Genomic DNA, 18,808 nt, shown 5'->3' with positions numbered 1-18,808 from the left:
GTGACAGAAAAGCTTCATTTAGATTTTATAATTTTGTTCTTTGGCTCCCTTTTCCAGGTGGGTCGACACCATGAGTCCTCACCTCAGAACGGCCCCTCTAGCGGCTCCGTCCGAGGTTCCTCTGGCTCAAAGCCCCCTATAAGCCACCCACACCCTCATCACTCTTCCCACCCCATCCTGGCCCCTGAGTCCTCCCAGCTCCCGCACACCCCTCACCCCAACGTTCCAGCCCCACGACCCCCGGTACCGTCTGGGCCCGCTGCATCGGGTGCTCCTCCTCAGGGCCGCTCACCACAGAGGGAACCCCAGAGAGTTTCCCATGAGCAGTTCAGAGCGGCGCTGCAGATGGTGGTCGATCCGGGCGATCCGCGGACCTACTTGGATCACTACATTAAGATTGGTGAGGGCTCCACAGGGATTGTGTGTATTGCTACGATGAAAAACACAGGAAAACTGGTCGCCGTGAAGAAGATGGACCTGAGGAAACAACAGCGCAGAGAACTCCTCTTCAATGAGGTAAAAGATCTGTTTGGCAACTCAAAAAAGTCAGAATTAACATGCCAGGTTATGGCAAAAACGTCATAAAAGTAGGGAATGTAGAGCGTTTGGTTATTCCAGTTGGCTCGTCTACTCTGCACTGTTTACTGCACTGACGGCCATTGCCTTAACCAGCTGTGAGGTCACTGATCTCTGGACGTCTGTAATTTATTTATTTTATAAAAACTGACACAAATCAATGTATGACGTTGCTGGTGGCTTTTATTTGAAAAGCCACTATGGTAAACATACAAACCTAGAAAAGTTGGGACACCGTCTTAAATGTAAATAAAACCAAAATGCAACTTCAGTCAGATTCATTTACATTTTTGTATATTTAAAATTTATGAAGATAAGTTTTTAACACAATAAACAATCAAAATTTAACCCAGTTTAATCAGCATGGTTAAACACAGTCAATACAAATGTTGCGTTTGTTTTTCAGAGGCATTCAGAAAGCTGGCTGAACCAAAGAGGAGACGAGATCTTTCTCTGTTCATACAGATCTGTTTTTTTTTAATAGTCTCAAATCTAAAAATAATATTTGATGCTTTCCTGACACCAGCGCATTTTTCCAAACATAGATTTTTATGTTAATACATCAGAGTGGTAAGAAATGCGTGAAATCTCTCCCCACACTCGATTCAAGATAAAACCAATAAGTAAGAAGTCGCCTTTAGACACATCTCATGAGTCTGCGCTGCCAAAGGAAGCGTTGTGGGGTTCACACTCCATCTCGCCTTCGCCTCAGTTGCAGATTTCCACCTTGGATTTTAAACACTGGACTACCTTCATGAGTGACGAGGCAGGGCTTCAGTGCAATCAAAGTAATGTGATGATCCTACCTCTCTGTGTGGTAACTGCAGGTGGTGATCATGCGGGACTATCACCATGAGAACGTGGTGGAGATGTATAACAGCTACCTGGTGGGAGATGAGCTCTGGGTCGTCATGGAGTTCATGGAGGGAGGAGCGCTCACTGACATCGTGACACACACAAGGTGAGAGAAACACTTTATACATCAGTCATTTATGCAGGACCTCGCAGTATTAAATGGCTATAATAATAACAATAATAAGAGTAAAAATCCAACTGTCTATTCATTTTCTTAATCACTGAGCCAGTTCAATGTTTACTGAGTTCTTCCAGCAACAATATTTGATATTAATTACCAATATATACACACACTAAACCTTAATTTATGCTTATGCAGTGAATATGCGTAGAGCCTATGTAAGTATCTGGCACTGATGCAAGCATGTTTGCACATGTTGATCTCCATGTTTGCTGTATGACCAGTAGCGAGGCCGTTCAAGGCTTTCTTAGTGATTTAATAAAGTCTCAAAATGAATACAAACTTTAGCTGTAAGGCAGTGAAGTGAAGCAAGAATAAAGGTGACGTTAGCTAGTTTCTGTTAGCTTAGCTTCTGTGTTCTGGACCAATTAAAAACAAGCTAATGAGGACTGAATGCTGGAATTTAAGTGGGAGAAAATTAGTTCCAAGTTACTGACTGTATAGATTTGGTTTTCTGAAATGTTTGCTAATTGAAAGAAACCAAAATACTTTAGGCATTGTACCCATTATATTCCTTTTTCATAAGCTTTAAGCCATTTAAGGCTGCCCCTTATTAAGTTGTTCGTTCACCAGATATGATTTCCACCATAAGGGGGCGCTGTCTCCTATCTATTCAGCACAGAAACATACTGCTTTACAGTAGTCTGTGTCATTTTACGTTGTTTTCCATGCAACAGGAGTGAGAGTGTTTGGCAGACTGAATCTTCTAAGTCTAAAACACACATAGGGGCTCATAAAGTAAATTTGGATTGGTGTGATGGGAATATTTTAGTCATGTCACGTAAATAATTTCTGTCCCTCTGAAAACATTTAGGTAATACATCATGTAGGATGTGCTAGTTTCACCACCCCATCTTGCTGTTTTTATATGCGGAAATGTTTAACAGTAACAGACCGATAAGCTGCATGAGCTAATGAAACAGTTATAGGTCTTATTTACCAGAGTCACTGAAATCTTGTGCTGGCAGGTGGTTATTTTAGGCCTGGAGACTTGCAGTACACTGATGGAAACTGGGTAAATGATGACAATAAAGAGGAAGCCAATTTGCTCGTTAGTTTACTGAAATAGAAACGTTCAAATTCATTAACATATGACCAGAGAATAGTGAATAGGGTTTAAGCCCAGCTTGTGAAAATGCTAACAAACTGTGCTGATTGTCGTAGGTCAGAAAATGTGATGTTGTTTAAGTAAACAATGATTTGTTTGCTAATTTTCACAGTTTAATCAGATAATTTAATTTCATGTTATTTGGAACTGACAGTGTTTTGGCTTTAGTATCTCTTAAGGTTGTACTAAAAGAGGTCTTTAAGTCTTAAATTGCACTTGTGTTTGCATGTAGACACCCTGTGTGATGCACATTATTGTAGCTCAAGAACTTTTCACTCCTGACTGTGAACTGAATCACAAAAACTGGTGTCTCTGTTTGTCTGCAGGATGAATGAGGAGCAGATCGCCACAGTGTGTCTGTCTGTCCTGAAGGCGTTGTCTGTCCTTCACACACAGGGTGTGATTCATAGAGACATAAAGAGCGACTCCATCCTCCTCACTCATGATGGACGGGTATGTACTACACTTCTGTAAGAATCAGTTTAAGTTCCTGTTTTGCAGTGTAACACTCAATAAAACTTCTCTGGAAGGGACAAGCGTTCAGATGTTGTCAGCATTTTCCACAGAATTAAGTTGTATTGCTCTACCATTGCTCTGCCATGTGCATCTGTAAGTGCAAAAAAACAAAGTCATAGTACTGTATACGCTTTGTGAAAATAAATATCAGCAATAATCAGCTGACTTTCATGTCAGTTCCTCCTATGAAAAGAACTTTACTTTACGATGATAACCTCATCCAGCTCTGCAGCCTCAGTGAGCTCAGCGTGCGAACTGGTTCTCCAAATGCTCTGGTTTCTGGTTAGAGCGACCCTCTAGCTCACAGTCGGATTTCCCAAGCAGAACAAAAACTATCTTGTGAAGGATGGTGGGGTTTGAGTCGCTGAATAAGAGAGCAGCTAAATGCCACTTGGTAATCTTGCCGGTGGGGAAGTGCGATTGGCAGTTGTTAGCTGGTTTGCAGGGACTCACCTTTCAAAATAATTTTGAGGGAATTAAATTAAAACCTAAACAATTAAGAACTGCTTTAAATTACATATGAAAGTCTGCCATGTTATATGTTAATAATTTGACAAGAGTAAAGTTTTTTTCCATAGAACCAAACAGTTTTTTATGTTGGAGGAACGCAAGAGGAAACCCCAGCCAGCTGATCGGTCAAAGTTTCACAGGAAGGTGAATCATATAGTTCTGTTTTTAAAACAATGGCCTCACACTTGTGGTTTTATGTCAGACCACAAAGTAGTTGCTGAGAAAGCAACTTTTTTAGCAAAAGACTGTAACAGACCTTTTATCGCCAAGCATCTTCTATTAGTCACACCAAGAAGAGCACAAATATCGTAAATCGCAACTTGTGCATGTCTAAATGTAGGCTTGCACATGACCGTTGTAGTATCACCAGAGGAGATTAGTTTCCCCTCAGACCTTTGTATGCCTCGGCAGTGCTTGCAGAGGGCTGGAGAGCCCGTCGATAGACAGAACTCGCTGACCTCCAATCTGAGCGTTACTGGGCTGGGACAGCTTGAATTAAAACTTGTCCTCCACTCGATTATGTGGGTCAAAATGACAGAGCCTTCTATGACAGGGGTGTTGTTTCTCTGGTTCTATGATCACTGAGCTCTCCAGCCCCACCATCAGTTCCCTTACTGGAGTTTGCACAGTTTTTTTTTAATGTGGTGCACTTTCAGTTTAGCAAGTGTAACCCAGGTGTTTTTTTGTTTTTGTGCAGGTAGAATGTACAGATTTCCCCTAAACACATTCAGCAGCTTTTTGACCACCTGCACAGAGCAGGTGGTCAAAAAGCTGCTGAATGTGCTTGTGTAAATATGTCTGTTCAGTACGGGGCTGTACATAATGGGCAACTTGTGGGCTGCAGTTTTTTGGGGGGAATTTTTTTGTTTACTCATTTGTATGTTGAGTGTCTGATTAATCTGTCACAGGAAACCATTTTGAATTAAATAAAACACGTTAAGCGTGAAACTGTCAGTTGATGAGGTAAAGCTTTGTTGCCGGCTCACCTCTCCATAGGTCTCTTTGAGGATTAAGACTTTTAGGAGTTTGGGCTTATGCTTGACGTTGAGGTGAAGGCGTTTGGTACTTAGTCATGATGGTTAAACTTCGTGATTAAGAGATGTGAAAAAGCATTAATGTCAAAGCTAGCCAAATATACATGCCCGCGTATGTACTGCACACGGAGTGGAGCAGGCAGCAGTCACTCAAATGGAGAAAAAGTGTTTTGGTAAAATAAAAGAAAACCTTCATCCAAATACTGTCAAACTTGCCATTGCCTTGAATCCAGCCTGCACCAGTATACCTGCCACGTTGAAAGTGTATTAGATATATAGAAAGGGCAGAACAGACAGATGTAGAGATATTCAGAGTAGAGATGAGTTTGAAATGTCAACGACGAGGAGTTTTCAAACACTTCAAACAAGGGAAGAATAGAAATTTCAACCCACGCCAGTATTCATATCCATGTAAATCACTTTTATGTAATAATTTCCTTCCCTTTAACAAAAAGGCTGTATCTCCTATTTAAAAAAAAATCTTTTTATGCTTAGTTTAATTTTAAAATTATTAATTATTAGCTAGTTATACAGTGAGTACAGTTGAAGTAAGACTCTTTTCTATTTAAATGTGAGGGTGGAGGTTTCCCAGTAAACCATTACTTAAGCAGAATGCACTAACCACTAATATTAATAGCATTATCTGAGTTTTTTTCTGCTGTAGTGCATCACACTGTCTGCTGTGAGAAAGGACTGTGGCATGCGCCCATAGTGGTGCAGCTTTATCGTTTCTACTTAAATTTTATCTCTCGGGGTGCAGAAACTCTGCAGGATGCACTGCAGCCACTGACAAAACCAAGCCCACTTCTTGCACGAGTTAAAATAAAATGGCAGCTAGAAAAAGGAACCAGATGCCTTTTAACCACTACTGCATCTGAGACAGATGCCCAATCGCTTCCTGCCTGGTGACAAGCAAGTTTCTGCTTTCTACAGAAAATGAAACCACAGTTAAACCAATAAAAAAAGGAACTCATCCTCTGGTGTGTCATAGTGTGCGCACACACACACACACACACACGAACTGTGCCTCTAAAACTGAAGAACTTTGCAGGTTCTGCTGACTTAATGTTTTAATGTCACTGCTGCCAGAATTTTCTCACATAGGATAAGTTGATGTAACCGTGATGCTGAATGCCTTCACTGTGTGTGCTGTAGCTCTTGCATCACAACATGAAAAACAAAAGTCTGCAGAAATCCGCACACATTTCTTCATAGAAGACGAGGCTCTGTATTTTGTATGACGAAATGCCCCAAAATCAGTTCCTCATTAGAAAAGTTTTTTGTGCTGTTCCTGTAGAGAAGTGGCTGCCGTGTATTTCTGGCGTCGTTACACCTGCAGTTTCTCCTGGCATTGTGATCATCGTCGTTTGTAATCCTGTTCACATCTCAGTTAATAGCTCATCAGCACAGAACAACAATTTGCCATATTATACATTAAATTATTAAACTGCAACTCAGCAGTTTGCCACCTTTCCTTTTTTTCATGACCTCATAATCATCTTTGATCTAAATTCACACCCCTTCAGTCAGAAAGTGCAGATTCAGATCACGGATGCTAGGCTGTCTGTAACAGCTGTTAAAGCTGCAATCAAGACCACACGTTTCTTTGTAACTCTTCAGCCCTGCAGGGCCGAGTTGGCCCACCGCTTCTTAATTCATGTTTAATAATTAGAATAAATTCCAGTGAGAGGAAACCTGCTTATACAGTGTAGTGCGTATATATTATACACAGACGGAGGTCTTTGCTGAGCCTCTTCTGAGAGCGTACTTGCTGTGCAAGTCACACATTTGATGCTACTGCATAAACCACGTTGCACTTGATCACATCTGATGAATGCTTGTGGGTTGATGTCTTTATGAGCTGTGGTTTCGCCATCCCCTCGGCCTCCAGATCTATGCATGACCAAGCGTTTGTCTGCAGTGACACCAAAGCGCTTTGTCTACTCTGTCGTGAGACAGATAAAGCACCTGCCAGCTCTGTTTAATCTTCCTGTGAGACTCTGTGTCCACAGTTTGCTGCAGTAGAATAAAATGAGTAAACCTGCTTTAACATGGCAGAAATGTTTCTATTGTAATGTCTCCAGTAGTGTTTTGGTAGCTCTAATGACCTTCAGATTGTTTAATTTATTATCTGTATGGTGTGTTGGCTAGTTTTTCAAACACTGCAGATTCTACAAACACAAAGTGTTAGTTTATTATCATTATTATTATTATTATCATTATGACTATTTTAATTTCATCTTTGGGAGGGGAAAGGCTCTAAGGCAGGGATTACACTTGCTTACTGACACAGATGGACACCACACATGAGTCATTCCTATTCTCCTTTTTTTCCAAGTAGACTCGGAGTCCATCTGTAGGGTTCGTGTTGGTTCGCTATAGTTCTGTTGGAGAAGTCCTCATGGTCCCAAAAAACTGGTGGGCACGCAGATGTTTGCATGCAGCCTTGTGCTCAATGTCTGATGAGTAAATTTACATCACTTGGATGCAAAAACTTTAACACCCACACAAATCTTCATCACCATCTGACAAATCTTATTAGTCTAAATACTGAATGCTAGTTGAAGCTCAGAGGAGTCGCAATATAAAATACTCACCCATACAGCACTAAAACTGAAAGCATAACTTCCATACATGTCTAAAGACAGCAAATGTATGAAGGGTGGCAGGTCCTGTAAATGATTTTCAAAAATAATATTTTTCTTTATCAGTATAATAATAAACAGTTATAATGAAAAATAAACCCCCACAACCTTCTTAGAGGAAACAAGTTTCAGAGTATAACCAAAAATAAATAATTTCTCACCGTTTTATTGCCTGTAAACCAGCTTTATAGTTAAAAACATGGCTCAGGTTAACATGAGTCTAAAGTGGCATGTCTAAGGAGTAAATTTCCCAGATTGAAGATGATGTTGCACTTCTGCAGAATAAATTGTTTCCCGTTGTAAGCAGAGGATGTCATGCACCATCCTAGTGATAAACTATGCAGTCATTTTATTTCCAGTATCTGTATTAGTAGTTAAAGTTTCAGTAAATTAAAAAATCAAGTCAGAGTGTCATCTGTTAGCACTCTGAATGAACCTAAACGGGTTACAATAAAACAAGAAGCACTGATGTGCATGCAGGCTTTGGGGGAAGTAGCGGTCTGCTTATTTGAAAACCGTAGTTTGAAGTTCTCTGGGTGGTCTCGTTCTCTCACAGAGCGCTTCCTGTTGGCAGCTGTGGTGTTTTGGTACTGGGCTGGGTTTTACTTGCTGCTTGTGGTTTGGCCTGCCAGGGGAAGCAGAATCAGCCAAGCCTGAAGCATTTCTCGGCAGAGGGGCGGGAGTGTTTGTTGTGTCTGAATGCACCTGCGTGCTGAGCAGTGCATTTGTGTGATGGTTTCATCTTCCTACAGTAAGGCCAGGCAGTGGGTTTTTGTTCTGGGTTGTGCTGTATCGTCTGCTGGACGTGGAGCTCAGTGACCAACATGTTCACGTCTGTGTATGGTGGTGTTCACACATGTGCAGTGTGCACCACTTCTCCTAACAGGCCGTTTCATTTCTCTTTATGAGTAATCTGAGCCCAGCAGCCAGCCAGTGTCTTGAGTATGCAGCCATGCAGAAACTTTCTCTGAACGAGGTGTGGATGGCAGCGATGCCTGACTGTCATGAGGTCATGTGTGGTTCATCAGATAAACTGTCTGAATATTTATTTTTATGCGGCTGAAACAGTAAACCGATAACCATTCTGGCTCTGTTACCAGGAATCTGTCATCTAGTATCCAAATGGTGTTTTCCACAGAATCAGATTGTATATGAGTGCATCATGCAGGCAGGAAAGTATACCCACACTTATCTAAACAAATGAATGAATAATTGCACATATATAAAGACACACACACACACACACTTGGGGAACTTCGAAATTCAGTCCACTAACTCCACCATCCTAATCTGAAGGTAGCTGCAGTCTTAGCCTTTGGTGTCTATCTGACCCATAGCCTGTATGTAAAGGATGTAACGTCCGGTTATGACAGGTGCCCAGCTGGGATCACCTTGACTGTATAGAGGTTTTGGGGAAAACATGCCTCAGCTCTCTGCCTCTGTAAACTCTTATGGGTTTATTTGTTAGTTTTTATTGAACTGAGTGAAAACGAGGGATGAACCAGGATATCAACATTGGCTCAGTATCATCCCTTCTTTGGTCAGATTGTGTGGAGAGCATCAGACTTCATCCATCTTTTAATACAGTCTACACTCTGACTGTAGAGCAGCCACTAGGTGGGGAAACATGACACAGGAAGTGCTGGAGCTAGCTGTTTAGCAACAACAGAGCGTTCAAAATAAGAGCTATGGGGACTGTCCACAAATAGACTCAAAATGAGCACGAGCTGCTCGCTCAAGTAAAGTCTGTTTGTGAAAAGCTGCAGAAAAATGTTTGATGTTAACAATAATGTTCCTGTTTCTTCTTGTCTTCTTTTCCTCCTTCCTCTCCATCTGCAGGTGAAGCTGTCCGACTTTGGTTTCTGTGCACAGGTGTCTAAGGAAGTGCAGAGAAGGAAGTCTCTGGTTGGAACTCCATACTGGATGGCACCAGAGCTCATATCCAGATTACCTTACGGACCAGAGGTAACACTCTGGCTGTGTTGTCTGTCAGGATAAACCTGTATTTTTGTCTCCACCCGTCGCTGACGGTCTCTCCTCTCTGTGTCCAGGTGGATATCTGGTCTCTGGGTATCATGGTCATAGAGATGGTGGATGGGGAGCCACCGTACTTCAATGAGCCGCCACTCAAAGCCATGAAAATGATTCGAGACAACCTGCCACCCAAACTGAAGAATCTGCACAAGGTACAGAAACAGAAGAGGGGGCAATAAGCTGAAAACACCAGGAAAAAAAAACAGACAGATGAGCTTTTAATAAAACCAGCCTTTGTATGAAACACAGTTGGCAGAATTTAGTGTTTCGGTTTCCCCTTAGTGACAGAAACACAATCAAAAGCACAGCAATTTATTTTAGTTTCATATGAAAGCAGAACTTCTGCTTCCACAAGAGGAAGAATGGAGTGGTGGTGTTAATGGCCACTGCTTTGCACGGGTGTGATTATAATTTGCCCTTATTTTATTGTTGCATGAGCAAAATGACATGCAAGGTGAAAGGAGTGTTCAGTAATCTGCAACATGTGATTTCTGCTTAGTGTCATCAAGCAACAATGGCAGAAGTTATCTGTGACCTGGCTCAGGTCCTGGTGCTGATGCCACCACCTGAACTAAAGAGTCCCCAAAAGTTGCTTCTGTTCATCTGGAAGTAGCGCTTTCAGAGGGAGAAGCGTTTCGTCACTCATCCAAGTGACTTCTTCAGTTAGTCCAAGTCACTTGGATGAGTGACGAAACGCTTCTCCCACTGAAAGCGCTACTTCCAGATGAACAGAAGCAACTTTTGGAGATTTACTTACCTGGATGATTGAGAATGCATCAAGACGAGCTAAAGAGTATCACATCCATCAGGGCAGTACGCTTTCAGATTAAAAGAGGTGTTCAAAGGGAGCTAAGATTCTCATTTCCATCTTGAAATTTTAAATCCTGGACTCTCCCAGAGTAACTCTGCATGATTCACAATTCAAAATAATACTACTTTTATTTATTCTGGATCCCTCGGTGCATGCGGTCTGAAAAAAGCTGTTTCAGCTCCTGCAGGGGGGTAAAGCTTCTGTGCAGCTTCCACGTGCCTGAGATGACCATATCAGGCATGTCTGCTCTCAGGGGCATAAAAACTGTCTGAGACTGTTTTTTGAACTAAAATATTTGAGTCTTTGGCTTGTAACAGTGTTTTTCCTGCCTTACAATGGGTCTTTGGGGCTAATAACTTCATCTAAACACAATCAGTAAACATAAAGTACAGGCTTCAGCTTTTATTCATGTTTTAACAAAACAAGTAAACTGTGAGTGACTGACCAATGTGGTTAAATGAAGAAGCTGTTAGATTAACAGCTGGATGTTTTGGCATCAAACAATTAAAATCTTAACTCTAGCATCAGTAACACCTGGATGTCTCTTCTCCCAGGTCTCTCCTCTGCTCAAAAGCTTCCTGGACCGGATGTTAGTGCGAGACCCGGCTCAGAGGGCCACCGCCAGCGAGCTTCTCAAGCACCCGTTCCTGTCGAAGGGGGGGCCGCCGTCCTGCATCGTGCCTTTGATGCGGCAGAACAGGATGAAGTGAGATAATACGCGCCACTAAGACGCCTGGACTCTGGAGATGGTGTTACAGGATACTCCTGCACACACAGGAGTGACCCTCGGAGGTCACAGACAGGAGACGTGAAAACAGGGTGTGCAGGAGTATCCTCTGTGAGTCACTGAACTGCGAGAGTGAATTCCCTAAAACAAACAGAGGCAGTAAAGTGGAGTGTGTGTGTGTGTTTCATACTTGTGTGTGAGCAGCAGAGCAGCCTCCTGTAAACACTTTTACCTGAAGAGCCTCACCTGGAAAGATTAAGAACTGTGGATCTTTTGTTTTTCTCCTATCTGTGGACCTTACCTGGATTTGAGGTGTGAAGGTGAGGTTTTGCACACCAGTCTGATGCTTTGAAGGAGCTGAGAGCCCATTGGCTGATTTTTAACATCACTATAGGACAATCTGTAAGCCGATTTTCTTTCTTTCGTTTTTTTTTTCCCTGCGTTCGGAGACTGTCCTCATCACAGCCAGAACTTACTACTGAGAGAGGAAATCTTGTGGCTCCGACTTTATTCTGTAGCCTTAAAAACACTAATTTCCTGTCGTAAACAAGCAAGCGTACACTAAGTGAAAAAGTAAACACTGGAGTCGTGGTTTCAGATGAATTTTCTTCTTCTTTTCTCCTGAAGTACAATGAACATAGAGAGCTATATCACTTGTGATGTTATACTATCTCTGTTTTGTGATTGTTTTATTGTTATTGTAAAGTGTTTCCTGGTTTATTTTAGAGTGAGATGTGATAATTGTTTTTCTTAAGCACTGTTGACGAGAGATAGAAGCTGCACTCCCAGTTTTATTTTGTTTTTTAGATAAAGACCACATACAGCACACACACACAGCCTCTTAAACCTGGGTCTGAGTCACCCCCTGGGTTTGGTTGATTTTCACTCGTGTTTTTAGAACAGTAGGGTTTAAACACTCAACGCTCACTCGACAAACTAGAAAACGAGCCTGAGCTGCTGAGCTGAGTTTTTATTCTGTGATCGTTTGACGTTTTTGTTAGAAGTTTCCAGCTGCTGACATTGTTCCTCTGCTTGTTTCGTGTTTGATTGCCCTCCTGCGAGTCCACTCTGAAATAAGATAACACCAGGTCTCTGTCACCCAGAGGCTTTTATTTATAGGACCATGTTAACACTATTCCACCTCACAAACAGAAGTGTCAGCCATGATTAAGAAAAGCAGCTTTGTTGTCGATGAGCTGTGCTGCTCACACTCCAGTGGACAGTGTCTGTTGGAGCTTTAACACTCGTGTGAAAATCAGCTTCCAGCTGCTAATAATGTAGAGATGTTTAAAAGCTAAAGAAAGCACAAGACCTGAGGCACAGATTTACCCTTTAAGGACAGGTCACCAAAATCAGGCTTGTTCATTTTTTCCTCATTAAAGCCTTTGCTTTAATATAATTCAACTAAATGGTTATTAAAGTGCTGAAAAATACGTCTGCAGAGCTTGCCATCATTGTAACCGGTTACTCAAACGAACGGTTTGTTTCATGGGGGAACTATTTTTTTTTTTTTCAAGTGAAAAGAAGCATGTAGCCTGCTATCATTAGAGATCAGCCGAGAGGGAGGACATTAATGTTGTGGTGCAGCGTCTGTTTATTCAGCTCTTTGGCTGCACAAAGAGAGGAACTGTGCAAATTCAACCAGCACAGATGCTTTAGAGTGTCTGCGGTCCTCCAAAATGCCAACAGGGTTGGGTCAGATGCTGATTGGTTAATAATCTGGCTCAGCAAGAGAAAAGAACAGCAATAAGCTCATTGCAAAGAGGAAGAAATGCAACCAAAAGAAACTGGCTAAAGTGGAAAGTTTTCATTCATTTTAACACTCGGTTTAGCTACAGAGAAGAAAGAGAAGCCCGGTGTGTATTTTGACTTCTGTCCCCTAAAAACAGTCAGCTGCTGGACCAACAACAGCACAGAGTTGACCATATTTTTTGGCACCACTTTGGTGACAGTACAAGTTTCAATATGTAAATGTGGACCTGGAAGCTCTGCTGGTGCACAACCATTAGCCTCTCGACACGGGCCGCTTACACTTCCTTCTGGAGAATGATACGCTTTCAGATGTGGTTTGGTTGAGAAAAAATAGTTCCTGCATGAAAATTCTTGATTTTTGTATAAGGGCACTTCTGCTGAGCTTATCGTGCTTTCAGGACTATTTCGTTCCACAGTTTTGTAGATCCATGTTCTCCAAACCTGCGCAACTCGCACCAAAACAATCTAAATGGGTAAAGAGCGCTGATGGGTAGAAGACGAATATGGAAATGTGATCTTTTTTTTTTCCGGCCTGCCCTTCCTCTTTTAATTTTCTTGCAGCTCATAGAAATCATAACTGTTACCAAATGATGATGACTCAAGTCTCAAATTCCTCCTTAGATGGCTGAAATCGACTGACAGTATCACAGTTCGCTAAAAATAAACTAAAACCTAAATTTGAAAAAAAATAGAAGAGATCTCTTCAGTTTCAGTCAAATATCTTAAGTAATCCGAGGATTGGGCTGTCTACACGACCACATTATAGCACTCAAACATGCAGACCCACTCAGGAAACTGATTTTAAACGAAGAATTTTTAAATAAATAAAGATATAAACTTATAAATGAAAACTACTTATAATAGTTCAGTTTGATTTTTTTGTTTTTTTTATGCTTCTGCCCTGACGATCCTAAGACCGGAAAACAGAAGTCCTTCCATGAAAACTTAGTCCGTTCTTCCCACCTGACCCGCTCAGAATCAGCTGATTTTTTTCATGTACAATAACTTTAGTATATTTCATGAAGCCGCGCATAATTTTGCCTTCATGCTGTGAAAACTTTTTGGTCACGGACCATCAAGAGTACAAAACTTTGCACTTTTAATGAACAGCAAGCCTCCATTAGGGGCTGTAACTCTGAAGGTATGAAGGTAAAATGTTGCACAGCTTCATTCCATAAACTGAAGCTGGTGTACAAAAAGCAGTCAGCTGATTCTGAGGGGGTCAGGCTGGGCACAGTTTCAGACTTAACTACCCGTCTGAGATCTGTGCAGTGTGTGGCTGTGAGCAGTCGTTCTTAGAACGATGGAAGGAAAGCTGTTTCTGCTGTGATCCAGCGCCCTGCAGGGAGACGGAGATAAACAACCTGCAGACGCATTCCTATCTCAGGCTGTTTCCATTCCTTCTTTGTCTTCCAGTTCAGCCTCCACATCCGACCAGAACTCGGTCAGGTGGCTTTTTATAAACTGCCAACCCAGAATACTTCCAATCGATGGACACAGGGAAACATGTAGCACACTTACAGGTGCCTTCTGCTTTTTGGAAACACACCTGAAGGTGTATGATTGGGTGGCCTTTGGCACATTTACTGTACTTGACATAAATGTATTGTTAACCATGCTGACACAGCAGCTGTCTAACTGGCGTATTTGAAGCTTTGTACAAAGAGCAGCAGCACAGAGTAGAAGCACATCAAAGCAGGAAGTAGGTTTTAGTTCAAGCTCATTGTTTCCTAACATTGTTTATCATTTCTGCAAGGCACAGCTAGCTGCGGTTTGAAGATGGTTAAAATGACACCCTCTTTTCCAGTTGCACAGGACTGCTGGAGTATTTTGCAAGTCCAAAATAACACTTTTTTTTTTTATCGCAGGGTGCAGTTCATCCTCCATCTGAGAAGAGCTGTTTTAGCTCCACCCCCTTTAACCCAACTAACTTCTGATTAAGAATCATTTTTGACCCATCCATTTCATTCACTTTCCAGCTCAGTGCTCGACGCTGTCCCACTTTAATAGGGTGAGAAACAGGGAACAGATGTGACAGTTTGGATGACTATTTGACTGGTCAGTGAAAAAATTGTTTTAAATTATTCACACCTTCCCTTTTTTAGCGATAGACTGTATATAAAAGATGTCTGACTGTGCATAAACTGGATAATCAGCATCTGACTCTAATAATGAAATATTTACAAAAAAGACCTCTATACAGCCAGAGTAGCTGCCCCCTTCTGGACATTTAGAAGAACACAGGTGTAAAGCTTTGTTTTTGACACTGGATTGCTTCTGTGGTTTTTATCAGACGTGATATCAGTGAGCCTTTACTCTGTTTGCCAATAACAAAAATAAAAGAAGACAACCTGCTCCTGGCGTCCAGGCAACAGACCGGTAGGGCCTCCGCACTGACGCTGACGTGTCCAACTCCTTAACGAGGTCCAGTGTAACTGGTCTCTGTGTTTTGGGTCAGGGAGCGATCTTTGACAAACCCCAGCTTTAAAAAAACAACAGCTTACACAACGCTAGTCATTTTCCTTTGGTTGGAGGCCAAAACATGTTTGGAAGCAGCTGCTCGATATTTGAAACTTTGGCCTTGTTTTCAGGGATTTTTCCAGTCTTAAAACGAGCCTTTATGCACGTGAGAACATGTCAACAGGGTCTGTGTTACCTTCACTGGTAGAAATGTGTGATTTCAGCTTACTTCAGACCATTTCATAAACAAAAACAGTACGCCTGTGTTAATGACACCCTGGTTTTCTTTGGCACAGGCTAAAAGCTGGAATTTCTGCAGGTTTAATATCCACTGCCCTGACAGCAGAGATGTGGTAGTATATAAGGAAAAGCAGAACCAGAACCATTTTAATGATGCAGGCTGAAGGATTTCTCACTGAGAGCAGCATCACCCTGCACAGTTTCACAGTTTTTCTTCTGTGGTCACATTAAAGACGCAGACTCCATTAGGCGGCACCTCAACCTCGGGGAAAAGCTTTCTTTCAGCTGCTTTAACCTCTAATCATGTAATAATGTGTTGACTTTTTAGCTTCGGGAGCTCAGCACTGAAGTGCCCATGCCTTCCGGCTGTTTTTCATAAAAGTGGAGGTGGAAAAAAATAATTTCCACCCCATGAAAACGTGCGTTACGATATTTTCCATGCCCGGGTTTCATCTGCATGTTTTTGTGCCACCACAGGATGAACGTAGGTTAATTGTAAACCTCGTCCCTGCCGCTCTTTTTTTTTTTTCTTTCTTCCTCTTCAGAAGCATCCGCTCAGTTGAAACGTCTCGCAGGCGTTTTGTACTTTGTCTTCTTGGCAGCTTCCCAGACTGTAAATTATCATCTGGATGTGTTCTGTGGTGAAAAATGGAGCAGGCCGGTAATGAGTCACCGAGCGCGAAAGGCGAATGAAATGTCGGACTGGATGACAATCTTTATTTAGTGATTGAAACACTCTGAACTTTGCTGTTCTCTGTTTTGTGTCTCAGTTTTGATTATCGATCCCAGATTAGCCTCTAAATTCATCTTTAAAGTGAACCTTTTCACACTGATTAACATGAAGACTGGCCTCCTGCTAATGCTGCTGATTCTTGTTGGGTTTTTATTGGCTGTGTTTCCTGCTGAACTTTGTTAATCTGTTATAAGTTGCTGGTTAAAATGACTGGATCATACTGGGGCCACTGGAAAAGCAGAATGAGAGTCCAACTCTTGTTTGTTTGTTTTGAAGCCACATCAGCCACACCATTAAAACCACTTAAACCTTGTCACTAATGTGGGCAGCTCTGGTCTGTCTGGAGTAGGACTGCATGTGTGGCAGCAGTTCTTTGGGGTCTCTGTGGATCAGGCACCGGCCTTTTAACACATCAGAAGGTCATGGGTTCAAACCCTGGCCATTTGCTTCCTCTTCCAGTGCCTCCTCAGGCTTTCTCTGGAAGAACAGTGTAGGCTATCATCTTCCGCATAGAGACAGGGGAGGACATCCAGGAGGCTTCCCCAGCATGAGAGCCTCGTTCACCTGTTCAGCCAAAGCCCGTGACCCAGCATGGATCAGCTGAACTACAAAAGCTGTACAAGGTCGTGGCTTCTGCCCTCATTTCTCCTTCTCCTTCTTCATAACTCAATTTCCTTCGGGGTCAACCTTCAGGATCAATAAAGTTTTATTGAATTGAATTGAATTGAACTCCACCAGTCTGTTTTATCTGTGTAAAATGTCTCACCTGCCTGTCCTCCACGCTTCATCGTGCCCTTCACACACTTTCATCAACAATAAAAAAGGAGAATAAAAAACTGAAAAACAAAAGCAGCAGTCAGAATCGCTCTCGTTTCCTCTCGTTTTGAGATGATGGATGAGTTGCTGCTCCACACGTGCACTCCTTCCAGCGAGTGCAGGCGGCGACATCAGTGAGGAAGATTAAATGTAAATATTAATTTAAAAATATTGATTAAATGAATTGGTGCAAAAACAAGATTCTCCCAACACTGAGAAACGTGTTTGTTTAACACAACCAAAAGAAATGTTTTAGCTCAACAGGAAGTCTGTGTCCAGCTGTGAGAAACCGCAGCTGTCGGGGAGCGCTGGCAGGAGTACAACGTGTTCAGGTCACCTGTGAGAGGTTTGAGTGTTGTGGCTCATTGAAACCGTTAATCTAGATTTGCTTTAGTTTGTGCTTTCCGGTTTAATCGGTCACTTCACTGCCCTCAAACCTGCGATGCACAGAGAAACTGGCACACACGAGACCAACGGCTTCGGTCTCGTAATTTTTAACTTTGTTCTGCAAATGTTTCACGTGTTTTTCTTGCAGTGGAAAAGTTTTGGCACGTCTGGTTCGTGAGTCGAACAGAACATGTCCACGATGAAGGTCTAATATGAAACATTGCAAGTAAAATAAATATATTTTTGGATGTTAATGCGCAGGAGTCTGTTCATAGCTGTTTTTAAGTTTTCTTTCTGTTGTGTGTGGAGTTTTTGTTTTTGTTTTTTTTATTTTAATTGTTCCAAACAGCGGCCCTGATCCCGGGTCAGATCGAGTCCCTTTTAGTCTGGTGACAGTTTTTTGTCATGTTGTAAAGACACTCTGTTTTTTGTATCAGCCCTGTTTGATCAGCTGTCCTTTATCAATGTGAATCTTGTTTATCTGGTGTGCCAGATGTTTAAGTAGCCGTAGCTACGTGTCCGTGGACCAGATTGTACTGCTGTGTGTGCAGACGCGTCACGATTTCATGCCTTAACATTCACAGTCACTACTTGACAGACGATTAACTGACTCTGACGCTGGGACTGCCGGTGACGGGGAGAAGGACACTTCCATGATGCTTTATCCTCTTCTCATCTCACATATCTGAGGGGTCTTCATCATTTAAACATGCTTAAAGTGACAGCTCTCACTGACATTCCTCACAGACATCTGATTGATTGATGGGGGCAGAGAAGAGGTCCAGTCCAAAAGGATTTTTTTTTCAGGAAGCAGGGCTGCTAACTTTCATTTGTCCTACAGATCTGTCAGAGGCGTCCTGTGGATCGTTTTGTTAACTGGGTTCAGGGTTTAGTGCCTTTCTTTGAGGCATCGTTTTTAAAAGTTTTCCTGCTTCTTGGGAAAACTCCTGCAGGACCTCCCTCTGGTTTCCACAGCGAACGAGTAACTGACTGGAATAAAACACGTGAAGGGGAAACAAATGGACTGTTCAGATTTCCACTGACTTGTTGAATATCTGATTTTGTTGATGTGTTGTTTTGTCAGACATGCGAGCGACTACCTGCACCGACTCGTTTCTGTAAATGTCACTGGTGTTGTAAAAACATAGATTTTACTCTGCAAATTTTACTTTTTTGCAAATACAGTTTTTGTAAAGATCCCCAGAGTCTGTGTATTTCTTATTTCCTTTCTTCATGTGCTTGGTGTGTTTGAAATGTTGGTCATGCATAAATGTGTTTACATGGTGGAAAACAAAGACGACTCAAAGCGCTTGGCCCAGTAACAGATCAGAGGTTATTACAGAGACACCAGCCAGAATTCAGGTGAGAGGTTTAATTTTAAAGATGGCATCTTCATGCTTTCTGTTTGGTACGTGGCTCAGTG

At 42.1% G+C, this 18,808-nt stretch overlaps 1 protein-coding gene across 4 annotated transcripts in view; it reads left to right on the top strand.

Moving 5' to 3' along the window:
* Window positions 1-18,584, top strand: part of pak4 (p21 protein (Cdc42/Rac)-activated kinase 4) — a 45,309-nt gene extending 26,725 nt beyond the window's left edge. For all 4 annotated transcript variants that reach the window (XM_031739932.2, XM_039622606.1, XM_031739933.2 and 1 more), the window contains 6 exons: window positions 58-516; window positions 1,404-1,537; window positions 3,047-3,173; window positions 9,265-9,390; window positions 9,477-9,611; window positions 10,825-18,584. In XM_031739932.2, coding sequence (XP_031595792.1) covers window positions 58-516; window positions 1,404-1,537; window positions 3,047-3,173; window positions 9,265-9,390; window positions 9,477-9,611; window positions 10,825-10,980 — 1,137 coding nt within the window. In that variant the 3' untranslated portion in view covers window positions 10,981-18,584. The remainder of the gene's footprint in view (window positions 1-57; window positions 517-1,403; window positions 1,538-3,046; window positions 3,174-9,264; window positions 9,391-9,476; window positions 9,612-10,824) is intronic.
* Window positions 18,585-18,808: the final 224 nt, after the last annotated feature.

Source organism: Oreochromis aureus, linkage group 14 (genome assembly GCF_013358895.1).
Source record: "Oreochromis aureus strain Israel breed Guangdong linkage group 14, ZZ_aureus, whole genome shotgun sequence".
Lineage (NCBI taxonomy): Eukaryota > Metazoa > Chordata > Actinopteri > Cichliformes > Cichlidae > Oreochromis > Oreochromis aureus.
Note: the sequence above shows the minus strand (reverse complement) of the source record. Positions and strands in the feature narration are given on the sequence as shown.